Consider the following 15,130-nt stretch of genomic DNA (forward strand, 5'->3'; position numbering starts at 1 on the left):
GCCTACTAGGAGGCGGGACCGTGCGTGCTGGGGGCGTGGCCGTATGAGTGTTGAGTGCCCATGCATGCCGGGAGTAGGGGGAGTGGCCGTGCTGCTGGGGCGTGGCCATATGGTTCGAAGGTTGTCATGCTGGTGGTGAGCACGGTTACATCGCTGGGGTGTGGCCGAGGGTGTGGCTACGCGGCCGTACCTGCCTTTGCTTTTCCGAGTTGGGATCTAGGGGCCGTCTGCTGGGGCGGGGCCCGGCAAGCCGGAGGCGGGCCTGCAGGCAGCGGCGGTCTGACGACACTTTTGCGCGCCGGAAGCGAAAGGGGTTCCCTGCACTACGCGGCTGGTAACATAGCTCCGAAAGTCTGGCGCCGCTATGCGGATCACCGGGAAGACTTTCCGCCGCCGGCGGGCTGACTCGGAGTCGGAGGAAGATGAGCAGGAATCAGAGGAGGTTCGGTACGTGTGTGGCAGGGCCTCCACGGTCCAGGAAGAGGGAGACAGGCTTGGGGCTGGTACCGCGCTGACGCCGTTGACCGGGAGCCAGGGTTGTCTTTTAGAGGCTCCTGGGGATAAGGCCACATTTTCCCGGCTGCGAAGCTGGGAGAGGTGTCCCGGGGTCGTATGGGTCTGACTGCCGGTGATCTACCGTGCCAGGGACTCGGCCAAGGGAGACGGATGTCCTTGGAACTGAGTTAGTGTGGGAGTCCCTGAACCTATGTCCTTGTTCAGGGCACCATCTGTGGGAGGCCAGTGCCCACCTTTTAAAGGGTTCCTATGAGGAGGAGAGAGGAATAAGAAACTTTTAGATAGAAAGATAGCGGAGAGGAGAGACAGAAACACAGGATAGCTTCGGGAGGACCTTATCAAAATCCGCTGGCCCCTTCTGACTCTTCAAAAGCGCTTTTTATAACAATGCCAAGGCGTGGACGAAAGACCTCCCCCTTAATAGATCAAAGCACATCGTGCAACCAAGTGCAGACCCTTCCAAACGCCTGGTAACCAGGCCTGCGGTCCAGTCATCCCCTTGTGCAGCCCTGCTGGGTAAAACAAGCTCAGATCTCACTAGGAAACCTCTGTGGGTCTCCTTGAATTTCGCAGAGCATCTCTCAGCCTGTACATTACTGTTTATTCATTTTCTCCCAGGTTAAAACTTGAAGAAACCCGAGAGGTGCAGAACTTAAGGAAGAGGCCAAACGGGGTGAGGTGGGTACCACGGGGGTGGGGGCGGCATCAGTGAGACACAGACACTTCCCAGCTAGGGTCTCAGTTACAAATCTCTCCTCCTTCAACATAGTTCTTTCTCTAGACATGCACCTTCCACTGCTCACAGAGGGGACCAACGTTCTTTACAAATGTTTAACTTGCCACATGCCCTGAGCCTGGTGGTCTCAGAATCTGCTTCAGGTAACTAACTCGAGTTTTTTTGTGTTTTTGTGTTTTTTTTTTTTTTTTAAGATTTATTTATTTATTATATATAGTGTTCTGTCTGCACGTATCCCTGCAGGCCAGAAGAGGGCACCAGATCTCATTACAGATGGTTGTGAGCCACCATGTGGTTGCTGGGAATTGAACTCAGGACCTTTGGAAGAGCAAGCAGTGCTCTTAACTGCTGAGCCACCTCTCCAGCCTTCTTCTTTTTTTTTTTTTTTTTTTTCCTAACTTGAGTTTTTAATTGCACCGATGAACTGTGACTAACAACATGTTGGCAGATAAGAGTTTGGGAAACTTAGAGAAGTATAATCAAGAAATAAGCCAGGCGGTGGCGACGCATGCCTTTAATTCCAGCACTTGGGAGGCAGAGGCAGGTGGTTCTCTGAGTTTGAGGCCAGCCTGGTCTACAGAATGAGTTCTAGGACAGCCAGGACTGTTACATGGAGAAACCCTGTCTCAAAGAACCAAAAAATAAAAAATAAAATAAACAATACCTGGTGTGGTAGTTGATGTATGCCTTTAATCTTAACACTGGGAGTTTGAGGGCAACCTGGGCTACATAGCAAGACCATTTATTAAAAAACCTGGTGGTGGCCGGGCGGTGGTGGCGCACGCCTTTAATCCCAGCACTCGGGAGGCAGAGCCAGGCAGATCTCTGTGAGTTCGAGGCCAGCCTGGGCTACCAAGTGAGTTCCAGGAAAGGCGCAAAAGCTACACAGAGAAACCCTGTCTCGAAAAACCAAAAAAAAAAAAAAAAAAAAAACCTGGTGGGCTGGAGAGATGGCACAGCAGTTAAGAGCACTGGATGCTCTCCCAGAGGACCCAGGTTCAATTCCCAGCAACCACATGGCAGCTCACAACCATCTACAATGGGATCTGATGCCCTCTTCTGGCCTGCAGGCGTACATGCAGACAGAACACTCATCAAAACAAAAACAAACGCTGAGGTAGAGAGATAGACAGCATTCATAATCTTTCCATGCATTGGTAACCATTGTTAGCATCTAAAGTTCTTTCCCACCTGTTTCTTTTTTATTTTTGAAGATTTTAATCAATTTTATACCTACTTTTTTCCCATGCTTTTTAAAAATCAACTCATTATGATGTTGTGAGCTTCTGCCCATATTGTGTGTTTTTCAGAAAATCTTTTCAGAAGACTGTATAATGCTGTACCCCAGGAGTATGTACTATAATTTGTTAGTCGACTGCCTCCGTGGGTGGAGTGACTTACACCTATAATTCCAGACTTGAGAGACTGAAATAGTGGGAGTGCCATGAGTTGGATGCCAGCCCAGGCTACAGAGTGAAACCTCCTCTCAGCAACAACACAGCCAGTCCTAGTGGCACAGACCCGTCGGCCCAGCTACCTGGGAGGCTGAAGGGGGACAGTCACAAGTCTAAGGCCTGCTGGGCAACTGAATGAGACCATATCTCAAAAATCAAAGAAACAAAAAGTGTCGGGGATAGCTCAGTGATAGTGACGGCCCAGCCTCTGTGAGGCCCTGACTTCAATCCCTGTGGGTCATTTTGTAAATTTTCACCATCAGCTATAAATACGCGGTGCATGTTCTCTGGCATTTGTCTTCTGTTACAGTTTCCTTGACTGGCAGAATCTTATACTGGGATTTCCAGACCACAGTGATATCAAATGGTCGTGCAAGAACATGCACTAGGTGCCTCCCTTGCCTCTCCCTCCCACTCACGGTGTGCCGAGCACTGTGCTCTCCCTCCCACTCACGGTGTGCCGACCACTGTGCTCTCCTCCCACTCACAGTGTGCCGAGCACTGTGTCCTCCTCCTCCCACTCACGGTGTGCCGAGCACTGTGTCCTCCTCCTCCCACTCACGGTGTGCCGAGCACTGTGCTCTCCTCCCACTCACGGTGTGCCGACCACTGTGCTCTCCTCCCACTCACGGTGTGCCGAGCACTGTGCTCTCCCTCGCACTCACGGTGTGCCGAGCGCTGTGTTCTTCTTTGGCTTTTGCAGCTGCTTTCCTACCTACCCTCAGTACTCCAGCCTGCAAGCCTGATTGTCCCAGTTAGCCTCCTGTTCCTGTGACCATGACCAGAAACAGCGTGCAGAGGAAAGGTTTATTTGGTGTACATATTTTGATCACATTCAGTTATTGGGGGAAGTCATGGCAGGAACCTGAGGCAGGAACTGAAGCAGAGACCGTGGAGGAACACTGCTGACTGCTTGCTTCCCAGGATTACATTCAGCTACCTTATACAACACAGGACCGCATACCCAGGGGAAGGGAGCCCTGCACACACCAATCCTAAGAAACTGCTCCACAGGCTTGCCTACAGGCCGGTGTGATGGAGGCCTTTTCTCAGTTGAAGTTTCCTCTTCCCGATGACTCTAGCTTGTGTCAGTTGACAAAATAACTAGCCAGCACATTGATTTCCTCCTTGTCTCTGTGTCATTCTCTTTGGGTGTTGTTTTCTTTTCTTTTGCTCAGTGCTGCCGCCCTGCTGGTGGGAGAGAAGGTTCAAGAGGAAACTACTCTGGTGGTAAGTGTGGGCTCCTCTCTGGGGCTGCTCTTCTGTGTGGCTTCCTAAGGTATAACCATGGTGCCAGAGAGATGGCTCAGTCAGAGTCCTTGCTGTGCAAGCACAAGGGTCCAAGCTTGGCTCCCTGGCGCCCACATGAACAGCTGAGAGAGGTGGCATACACCTGTAATCCGAGCCCTGGGGAGGCAGAGGCAGGACGAGGTGCTGAATAAGCAAGCTAAGAGACCCTGCCTCAAAGCCTGTAAGTCAAAGGATTGGGGGAACGGCTCTGTGGGTAAAGTGCTGAAGTTGTTGCTGCTGAAGTATGGGGACCTGACTCAGGCCCCTAGTACCAACACAAAAGCCGTACATGATGGCATACACCTATAACCCCAGCGGGTTGGAGTGGAGACAGTGGAGCTCTAGAGCTGACTGGCCAGCAGTCTACCCAAAGCAGTAACCTCTGTCTGAGATACTTAAGCTGGAAAGTGATTGAGGCAGATGCCTGACTTTGGTCTCTTGTCTCCACAACCACACATTTGTACACACAGCCGTGCATATACACTCCACACACAAAACTAACACGCATGGTCACATATATCGAAAGCCCCCGGGTATCTGCCCCGTGGGGTTTTCTTCCCAGAGTTCAGGGGAAGATGCTTTAAGTAGCTGGGATCTAATCTGAGGGATATTAAATGAATCTACACACACTGAACTCTTTCAGTCCATTCACTTATTCTTCTAAGTCAATTCTACAAGTGCCGTGGGAGTACCAGTTTATATGCACTTACAAGCAGTAATTCTTTGGCAATGCAATGCGAAACTTAAAGTTTTCGGGGTCATAGAGAGAGGTGAAAAGATCCACACATAGAGCAGTAATTGTCGGCTTTCATTTACAACCCCAAAGGGGAGTGACTAGTGGAGGTAGAGTCAACTAAGGGCTAAAATCAGTTAGGGGATCTAAAGAGGAATGTTATGTGCTCAGACTCTGTTCTTAGAAGTGGCTAGGTAAAAGGTTAGGAGTCTGTGTCAGTATAAGTCATGAGTAAAATAACACTGGCTTTTCTCCTTTGGCCCCGCTTCTGGCTAAGCTTATCCCCCATCAGCACCACTTTCTGCATCACAACATGTAGCATTTGGTTTATAAAAGCACTTTCACTCTGAGTCGGTTGCTAAAGGGAAGAATCTTTAGAACTAAGGATAACACCTGGGCTATGGGATAAACGAGGAGGACTTAAGCTTAATTTGCACAGGAAACGAAGCTTGGCACCTATCACCCGACTGGCCTTGGCGGTTGTCTCATAGGGTCAGTGGAAATATTTACCTCATCTTAGTAACTAGAAGATGGCCGAACACCATCCTGGTAATTTTGCAGGCAGTAATCTCTTAAATTAGGGTCTTGTGTTAATAAACGGGGTGAAGGTGAGGATTTAAGGTTAGCAAGGTTAGCTTTTCTTGTAGGCAAGATGAGCTCAGGGCACACTAGTGCTCATCTGTCTGCAGTCTGTCCTTGGATGTATGAGAAGTGTCTCCAGGTGTCTCTTTATCCAGAGATGGCCCTGGCCAGATGTCTGCTAATGAAGGTAATTACAGAAAGGCAGACTCTACGTCTATGCTAGAATAAAAGGAACAAAGGCCTGATTATGGGAAAGGGGTCTTGACTATGTGACTGTTTTCAAACACAGCTGGGTGATGTTATCCAAATACCTCAAAATGTATAGGGGAAGTAGTGCCCAATAAGTGATCAGTCCCAGTGTTAGAAGTTCCTGGGAAAAGATTCAAATGGGAAGACTGTAGTAGCACACAAGAAATTCACTGCAGGAAACAGCTAATACATGCAAAAGCTAATATCACCAAAACTCCTTGAGTTTTGGCTTCCCTCTGGCAGAGCTCTTGGCTATGCCAGGTTTTTTTAGTCAGTGTCAGCTGAATTCCTACTTCATATTTCTGCAGCTCACAGCACACATACACATACAAAGTAAGGAAAGCTGGGTGGTGGTGGCGCACACCTTTAATCTCAGCACTTGGGAAGCAGAGGCAGGTGGATCTCTGAGTTTGAGGCCAGCCTGGTCTACAGAGTGAGTTCCAGGACAGCTTGGCTGTGCTGTCTCAAAACACAAAAATAAAGAAGAAAAATAAGGTGGAGAATGATTGAGGACACACAACATTGACCTCTGACCTTCATGGGTATGTACATGTATGTGTACGTGCACCTGCACACTCACAGATCACTAACTCAGCTGTGGCTATTCTAGATGCTTCCTCTAAGCTGTGTGCTTTCTGCAGGACGACCCTTTCCAAATGACGACAGGCGGCATGGTGGACATGAAGAAGCTGAAGGAGAGGGGCAAAGATAAGTAAGTGGAGGGAACTAGGGCAAACGCACTGTCGCCTGGGCCTGAGCAGGCAGGGAGGGCGAGGGCTGCTGAGACATCCTGCACAGAGCTGCAGCCTCTGTGCTGTGCCGGGGTGTGCTAATTAGAAACAACCCCAGTGGAGGGCTCAGAGCCAAGAGAGAAGAATCCTTTTGTAAGGGGCCTTGTTCATTATTTCAAACACGGGGAAGCTTTGTATGAAAACCTAGTTACAAAAATTACCAGAGTCCAGCTCCAGAGAGATTCTGAGCTGCAGGACGGAGGTGTGGAGTCGGTGAAAGTCTTTCAAACAGATGCCCTGAGTAACTCGAGCCACTGTTTTTATGAGTTCTAGTGCATCCAGACATGAGCAGTTTCAATACATTTCTCTTTAATCATTTTCCAAGAATCATTACCATTTTCCCAATTTAGTTTCTTTCCTCTTCCCCACTCCCTTGACGTCATTGACCTTTTCCTCATCTCATTAATTTTTATATTGCAAGCCAAATGGTTATATCTAGCCAGGAACATCTTATCCATACTGTGCCCTAGCCAGCAGCAAACATGCAGTTATTAAAAAAAGAGATTCAAGTCTTATGATTAGTCCTTAACAATGTAATATTTTATATTTTTGTAATCAGCCATACCTAGGATATTATTTTCAAGTGTAAGTCAATTTCTAAATAATCTGTATATCACTTTTCTGTGGACAACAGTTGTAATCCTATTTATAAATTCTCAAAATGGTAGTGATTACCTAATTCTCTAACTTTTGGGGCCAAGTTTATATTCTTCCTGGCAGTTTCTACATGTGCTTTTACTTCCAAGGGAACTGGGAGTTTTAACTGAAAAAACACCTAACCGTTCACGTCCTGGCACCAGAGAGATGTCTGACCTTTCATGTCCTTTGCCTTTTCCTTATATGTTCCTGTAAGTTTTTAATGTCATCTTTTCAGAAACCATCTCCCAATATAGTTATTTCTTTTTTAGGATAGTTAAGTAAGCAAGAATCATTAACCTTAGTGAGTTCCTCCTGCTTACTGAGAATGACTGCAAAGGCAGCCAGGGGTGACCTGAGGAACTGGTTTCTGTGAATGATTGCAGAGGTTCGATTTCCTTGGAGAGACTTAGAAAAAAAGTATCAGCTTTTGTTTCCAGTAAACTCAACTACAATCACAATTGGCAAAGAAAATCCAAGAATTACCATGAGAATGAGCATGGCAACAGTTAGAAGCATCCCTGGGGGGGGGGGGGGGTCTGCAGCACCTGAGCTCCCTGGGCTCAGCACAGGGATCTGCAGCATCTGAGCTCCCTGGGATCAACACAGGAGTCTGCAGCATCTGAGCTCCCTGGGATCAGCACAGGGGTCTGCAGCACCCGAGCTCCCTGGGCCTCAGCACAGGGGTCTGCAGCATCTGAGCTCCCTGGGCCTCAGCACAGGGGTCTGCAGCATCTGAGCTCCCTGGCATCAGCACAGGGGCTCAGCACAGGGGTCTGCAGCATCTGAGCTCCCTGGCATCAGCACAGGGGGTCTTCAGCATCCCTTCCACAAGTCCTTCCAGGTGGATGGGATTCTCCAAAGGGCCTTGCCTTAGAGAGTTCCATTCGCAAAACATTTATGCACCATTCCCAGGGGTGACGGCATGGCTTCCGACAAAAAACAATGCACTGAAAACCCCAGCACTCAGGAATCGAAAGCAGGAGGATTGGGAGTTCAAGGCCAGATTAAACTGCATGAGACCCTCTTTAAAAAAAAAAAAAAGTAAATGTGTTTAAGGAGCTAGGGAGATGGTATAGTGAGTAAAGTGAAGGGCCTGGGTTGAGATCCCTGACACACATAAAATCCAAGTGTGGCAGCATGTGTCTGTAACCCCTGCATTAGGGAGTGCAGGCAGTGGATCCTGGGGACTTGGTAGCCAACCTGTCTATCCAAAATAATGAGCTGTGGACTAGTAAAAGTTCATCTTAAAAGACAAAGGGGAAGCCGGGCGGTGGTGGTGCACGCCTTTAATCCCAGCACTCGGGAGGCAGAGCCAGGCAGATCTCTGTGAGTTCGAGGCCAGCCTGGGCTACCAAGTGAGTTCCAGGAAAGGCGCAAAGCTACACAGAGAAACCCTGTCTCGAAAAACAAACAAACAAACAAAAAAGACAAAGGGGAGGAGCCATGGGGGGGCACTCTGACACAGCCTCTGACCTCCATATGTGCATGCAGGGTCACCCATGCATACACAGGAACTACCTATTATACATGTTTACAAAAGAAAGCTTGCACTCATTCTCTTAAGTCTAAAAGGTGCTGCCGCCTGTTGCTTGCATGTGTCTAGGGTTTTTTCTCTTTATATACCATACTGTGTCATAGGTTTTCATGCATTTTCTGTTGTATCGGAGCTGTCTGATGTAACTTGGCCTCAATGAATGTGACCTTCTTCCTACTCTCAGGGTCAGTGAAGAGGAGGACCTGCACCTGGGGACATCCTTTTCTGCAGAAACTAACCGGAGGGATGAGGATGCAGACATGTAGGTACCAGTGTGTCTCAGTGTCTATAACACTGGAGTCGGCCCCAGCCAGACTGTCACAAATGTCTAGTCACAGATAGTACCTCTAGGGTTTCCTTAGCCATGGCCTCCCAACTTCTCAGGTTTGAGATCTTTGAAAGCCTCTTAAAAGTCCTTTCAAAGGGTGGGTCTTATATTTGTGCTTACATTTCTGTCCCTCCCTCCTCCCCTCTCCTTCCTTCCTTTCTCTGGAGGGATAGATACCAGACAGTACATTCTCAGCCCTTGGATGTTTTGACTAGTGATTTTCCCCCAGACACAAGGACTGTCGCCACTTCTTTTCCACCAAGGCCTTTAAAACGTTCCAGAGTCCCTCCCTTGAGTCCTACCCACTCTTCCTCTCTTTTCCTTTATCTTGATAAATCCAGTTCATTCTGCTGGGGGGGTGGGAAAAAGAGAAACATAATGCCACCTTCTGTCTTCAAAGAGCCTTGGATATGGTCACATCTGGAGATTGGGTGTTGTAGTCTCCAGTACACGTTGATGTTTTCAGTTGAAATTTTCAAAACTCCGAATGAACTCAAGTCAGGTATGGTGGCACACACCTGTAATTCTAACATCAAGGAGGCTGAGGCAGGAGGATCTCAAACTTGAAACCATCTAGGTCACACAGTGTGAGACTGTCAAAAGTAACCTCCGGGTATTTTTATTTTTCTTAATTTCTGCATGAACTGATAATTTCCTCATTGGAGACAGGTATGTTGACACTCGAATTTAATCCCAACACTTGAGAAATAGAGGCAGGCACATCTCTGAGTTCAAGGCCAGCCTGGTCTGTATAAAGAGTTCAAGGCTAGCCAGGGCTTCATAATGAGAACCTGTCTTCAAAACAATTTTCCTGTATTGATAGGTGAGATGGCTCAATGGGTAGAGACCTCTGCCACCAGCCTTAGGACTGTGCTCAGTCTCCAGGACCCACATGTGGGAGATGTCAGCTTCCACGTGTGTTGTTGTGTTCATGCTCTGCACATACTTGGTACATGAAGTAAAAGGTGAAAAGGATTTCATTAAAATGCTAATTAGCAGAGGCCTGTGGTGGCCTCTCCGGCCCCCTGAGCCTATAGTCCCTTCTCAGGATGAAGTACATTGAGACGGAGCTGAAGAAGAGGAAGGGGATTGTGGAGCAAGAGGAACAGAAGGCCAAGCCCAAGAATGCCGAGGACTGCCTCTATGAACTGCCAGAGAACATCCGCGTCTCGTCCGCCAAGAAGACGGAGGAGATGCTGTCCAACCAGATGCTGAGCGGCATCCCCGAGGTGGACCTGGGGATAGAGTATGTCTCCCAGCCCTGGCTGTGCCCCTGCCCTTGGGAAGAGCCACCAACCATCCAGTTAGCGGTTACAGAGAGCACAGAGCCTAGAGCACAGAGCACTTGCCTAGCATTCCTACGAGTTCCGGGAAGCTGGGGAGCTGGCTCAGTTAGTTAAGTACTTGTCATTGTAGGCATGAGGACTTCAGTTTGATTCCCAGAACCCATGCCAGAAAAGCCGGGTAGAGAGGGCACACTGGGCAGGTGGAGATCGGAGAGCTGTTTGGACCCCTTGGCCAGCCAGCCAAGCCTACTTAGTGAGCTCCAGGCCAGTGAGACACCCTGCCTCAAACAAGGTGGGTGGCTTCCTATCTGAGGTGGTCCTCTGGCCTTCCCATGCACGCTCATACGCATGCACACACACATGCATGTGCACACATGCACAGAAGCACGGGTGCTCACAAAAGTTATGGAGATCCTTCTCAGTCTCCTTGGGAACCTGCAGACAAGTTCTCTCAGGCAAATTGTCTCCAGAGGTTTCTTGTTACACCTGGTCTCCGTGGCTGAAGAGACTTGAGGGCCCCTGACCTCTGGAAGCAAACGTGTCTCTGTTTATTCCATCAAGGGCCTGTCTCTGTTTATTCCATCAAGGGCCGTGTGAGAGGCTGGTCCGTGCCTCCTCCGTGAGCCGTTTCTCACCCGCAGGGAAACAAGTTCAGTGAGTGGTCGGCAGCTTCATTGCTTAGAGTAAAGTGTTAGGAGGCGGCGGCGGCGGCGGCGGCGGCGGATTCTGGTCTCTTTCTGGCCTGGCAGGGTTTGAACCTTAGGCAGCCTGCTTCATTTTTGTGGGACATGATTTCTTGTGTGTGTGCACGTGTGTGTTTCTGGGGATTTGAACCAGGACCTCACGCATGCTAGGTAAGTACTCTGCCACAAAGCTGCATCCCAGCCTAAGATTTCCTTTTTGTTTTGTTGTTTGTTTGTTTGAGACAGGGTTTCTCTGTGTAGCTGTGTAGTCCTGGCTGTCCTGGAACTCACTGTAGAGCAGGCTAGCCTCAAACTCAGAGATCCTCCTGCCTGTCCTCTGACTGATGTGGTTAAAGGTGTGCGCCACCACTGCCAGGCTCCAAGATTTCCTCTTTGTCAAAGAGAACACATCTGTTCTCCCATGGCTCTGAGTTCTCCATACCGATGTGATGACAGGGTCAGGCCAGGTAGGGTGGCACACATTGGTATCTGAACCCTGGGGAGGCTGAGGCAAGAGGAGATGGATCTTGAGTTCCAGGCCAACTGGGGCTTCGTAGAAAGCCTTGTCCTAAAAACAAAACGGAGCCATGTGGTAATGGCACATACCTTTAATCCCAGCACTCGGGAGGCAGAAGCAGGTGGATCTCTGTGAGTTCATGGCCAGCCTGGTCGACAGAGTGAGATCCAGGACAGCCAGGGCTACACAGGACTACCCTGTCTTGAAAAACAAAAACCAAAAGGAAAGAAGGAAAGGCATGAAGCAGCCTGGTACACTGTAGAGCTCGGTGCTCTGGGACGAAAGCTTTCCTTGTGCAGTAGGAGTGGCCAGCCTCACTGGTTAATTCCAGAGGTGTGCTGGTCTCGTATGAGGTGTGCCTCTTTCTCTTTCCGTAGTGCTAAAATAAAAAACATCATTTCCACGGAGGATGCCAAGGCCCGGCTGCTGGCAGAGCAGCAGAACAAGAAGAAGGACAGTGAGACTTCATTTGTGCCCACCAACATGGCTGTGAACTATGTCCAGCACAACCGCTGTGAGTGCCCTGCCTGCCCCCACACCCCAAGAGTCTAAAAGCCCCACCTCCTGCCTCATGGTCCCTTGTTCTTTCTCTGCTCAGTTTATCACGAAGAGCTCAATGCACCCATCCGAAGAAACAAAGAAGAGCCCAAAGCCCGGCCCTTGCGAGTGGGTGACACAGAGAAGCCAGAGCCTGAACGTGAGTACAGCCCTGGGTGGCACTTAAGTGGCCTGTGTAGACAGAGTCATGCTGGGCAGGGCAGTGCTGAAGCCCTAAGGGACCAAGGCATCTGACCCAGACTCCTGTTGAGGACCATGGCCATGTGCCTTCCCCTGTCCAAGCTGGGGGCTCCTCCTTGGTAAAATGAAGAGAGGTGTAGGGGCAGCCCGTTGGTTGCTTGGGGGACCCCAAGCTGTCAAGCTAGTAGAGACTGAGTGTGAAAGTTTCGGAAAGGGAAAAGCAAACACCGGGAAATAAGAGCCACATGGTAAGTCCACCTGAGCCTCAGTGCTGGCTGCTGTCGTGGCCAACTCCAACCAGATCCTCACTTTGGAACAGTAGTCTCTGCTGGTTCCACCATGACAGGCAGCCTCTGTTCTCCTTAGGGTCCCCTCCCAACCGCAAGCGTCCTGCTAACGAGAAGGCCACAGATGACTACCACTACGAGAAGTTTAAGAAGATGAACAGGCGCTACTGAGGGCTGGATAGCGCGTACATACACCATGAGAAGTTTGAGGAGATGAGTGGGGAAGGAGGGGCACACACACTCACACATGTCCACGTACAAACAATGCCCTGCGTAGAACCCGCTTGTTAGTTACTGGGGTTCTCCATCAGATGGCGCTTCTGCTTACCTGCTAAATTTCTGTTCTGGTTTTGGGTTGGAGACGGCACCACCTCTCTGTATATCCCAGGCTGGCCTTGAACTCCCTCTTCCTCCCTACTGGAATTTTAGAGGCCCCACCACACCTGACTGGCATTTTCAAGCACTGACTTTGTAGTTTTCAAAGTAAAACAATATATCTATGTCTATGTTGTTTCCTACCTGGGCAAACCTTCTCAAGAGTGTTATTAAATTGTTTGTAAATATGTTGCCTTTGTCTTAATGTTGTCCCAGCTCAGGAAGACCTAGATGTGTTCATTGTGGGTTTGTTTATTTTTGTTTGTTTGTTTTGGTTTTGGTTTTTCGAGACAGGGTTTCTCTATGTAATTTTGGAGCCTGTCCTGGATCTCACTCTGTAAGCCATGCTGGCCTTGAACTCAGAGATGCGCCTGCCTCTGCCTCCCGAGTGCTGGGATTAAAGGCCTGCGCCGCCGCCACCGCCGCCACCACCACCCCTTATTTATTTACGATTTATTTATGTATATGGGTGTTTTGTCTTCATGTATGTCTGTGTACCCTGTGTGTACACACAGTGCCTATGGAGGCCAGAGGAAGGTGTCAGCTATCCTGGAACTGGAGTTACCCATGGTTGTGAGCCGCCATGTCCATGCTAGCAATCGAGCCCGGGTCCTCAGGAAGAGCAGCCTGTACTCTCAACCACTGAGCCATCTTCTCTAGTCTATTTACATTGTGTTTTGTGGTTATATACATAACCATGGTTTCCGTCACTGTTTGAAATGGGCTTGAAAAATACATCTGTCCTTGCTGGGTGTGGTGGCACATGCCTTTAATCCTCACACTCAGGAGGGAGAAGCAAGGAGATCTCTGTGAGTTCGAGATCTACCTGGTCTACATAGTGAGTTTCAGGACAACCAGGAGAGACTATATTTCAAAAAGGAAAGAAAGAAAGAAAAATACATCTGTCCAGTTCACAGCAAAAAAATGGAGGATGGTTGAGATACACTGTCATTCCCTGACTCTTACAGACTACAAGTTCTTTTGATTAAGAAGGAAAGGCAGAGGCAGGCAGATCTCTGAGTTTGAGGCCAGCCTGGTCTACAGAGCGAGTTCCAGGACACCAAATTTACACAGAAAAACACTGTTTTGTTTTGTTTCCCCTCTTTGGTCCTAGATTGGTCTTGATCTTAATATATAGCTAAGAGTGACCTTGGCTTCTTTTCCTCCTACCTTTACCTCCTGGAATTAGTTTAGCGCCACAATTCCTGGCACAGGTGATTTCTGTAGACATTTTGCCCTCAACAAGCTTGAGCATAACTCTCCACTGCCTTAAGTGTGGGCCTTGCACACTGACTTCCAAAGAGGAGGGAGGTCCACAGGGAACCTCACAGTGGAAAACACGTAGATGCAGCCTTGTGCTGATTCATTTCTGTCAGTGACATAAACCTAGACGTAGATGGGAAGAGGAAACCTCACCTGAGAAATTTCCTCCCTCAGATTAGGCTGGAGGGCTTTTTCTTATTTACTAATGGATGTACGAGGGCCCAGGCTGCTGTGGGTGGTGCCATCTCTAGGCATGTAGACCTGTAGCTGAGGGGCTGGAGAGATGGCTCAGTGACTAAGAGCACTGACTGCCCTGCTAGAGGACCTGCGTTCAGTTCCCAGCACTGACATGGTAGTTCCAGTGGATTTGACACCCTCACAGACAGACATGCAGTCAAAAAAAATGCACATAAAAATAAATAATAAAAGAAAAAGCAAGCCAGAGGGAACATGCTAGTAAGTATGTAATTCCACGGGCTAGTAATTCCACGGGCTCTTCAGTTTAGGCCCTCAGGTTCCTACCTTGAGTTCCTGCCTTGGCCTCTCTTGATGGAAGATGAAATAAACCCTTTCCTCCCATAAGTGGCTTTTGGTCATAGTGTTTATCATAGTAATTGAAAGCAAAGTAGTACGTACCATCAGAGGCTGGAGAGATGCTAACAAGTTAAGGGTGTCATTCTTGTACAAACCTGAGTTCAATTCCTAGCACCCACTTTGTTCCCCACACCCCAAAGAAATTTTAAAATGAAACAAGGAACAAGGTCTGAGGTATGCCTCCACGATAGCATTTGCCTGCAGTGCATGAGGCCCTGGTCTAGGCAGACTTTCCTGTCCCAACAGCCCACTACCAAATAACCACAGACTTATTAATTATCGATGCTTGGCCGATTTAGGCTTGCTACTAACTAGCTCTTTCAACTTAAATTAATCCGTATTTCTTATCTGTGTTCTATCCTGTGGTCCTACCTTTTTTCAGCATGACATGTTCATCTCCTGCTTCCTCTGCATCTAGATGGCGACTCTGCCCTCCTTCCCAGCATTTTCTCAATCTGGCTCTCCCGCCTAACCTCTTCCTGCCTAGCTATTGGCCAATTGGCTCTTTATTAAAACTAATGAGAGTAATACATAT

The 15,130-nt window shown here is 48.7% G+C and overlaps 1 protein-coding gene and 1 long non-coding RNA gene across 2 annotated transcripts; one reads left to right on the forward strand and one right to left on the reverse strand.

Moving 5' to 3' along the window:
• The first annotated feature begins 129 nt into the window (after window positions 1–129).
• On the forward strand, window positions 130–12,926 carry CUNH9orf78 (chromosome unknown C9orf78 homolog). The gene is made up of 9 exons (XM_052725654.1): window positions 130–447; window positions 1,135–1,194; window positions 3,885–3,936; window positions 6,202–6,272; window positions 8,709–8,786; window positions 9,901–10,098; window positions 11,716–11,852; window positions 11,937–12,035; window positions 12,443–12,926. The coding sequence occupies exons 1-9, from the start codon at window positions 365–367 to the stop codon at window positions 12,532–12,534; spliced, it is 870 nt and encodes a 289-aa protein (XP_052581614.1). The 5' UTR covers window positions 130–364; the 3' UTR covers window positions 12,535–12,926.
• LOC128102119 (uncharacterized) lies at window positions 1,620–3,878 on the reverse strand. The gene is made up of 2 exons (XR_008215323.1): window positions 2,187–3,878; window positions 1,620–2,006 (listed from the first exon to the last, which is right to left on the reverse strand). It is a non-coding gene; the product is annotated as an uncharacterized LOC128102119 (long non-coding RNA).
• Window positions 12,927–15,130: the final 2,204 nt, after the last annotated feature.

The sequence above is a fragment of the Peromyscus californicus genome, unplaced genomic scaffold, assembly GCF_007827085.1.
Source record: "Peromyscus californicus insignis strain IS unplaced genomic scaffold, ASM782708v3 Scaffold_7__1_contigs__length_154581171, whole genome shotgun sequence".
Taxonomy (NCBI): domain Eukaryota; kingdom Metazoa; phylum Chordata; class Mammalia; order Rodentia; family Cricetidae; genus Peromyscus; species Peromyscus californicus.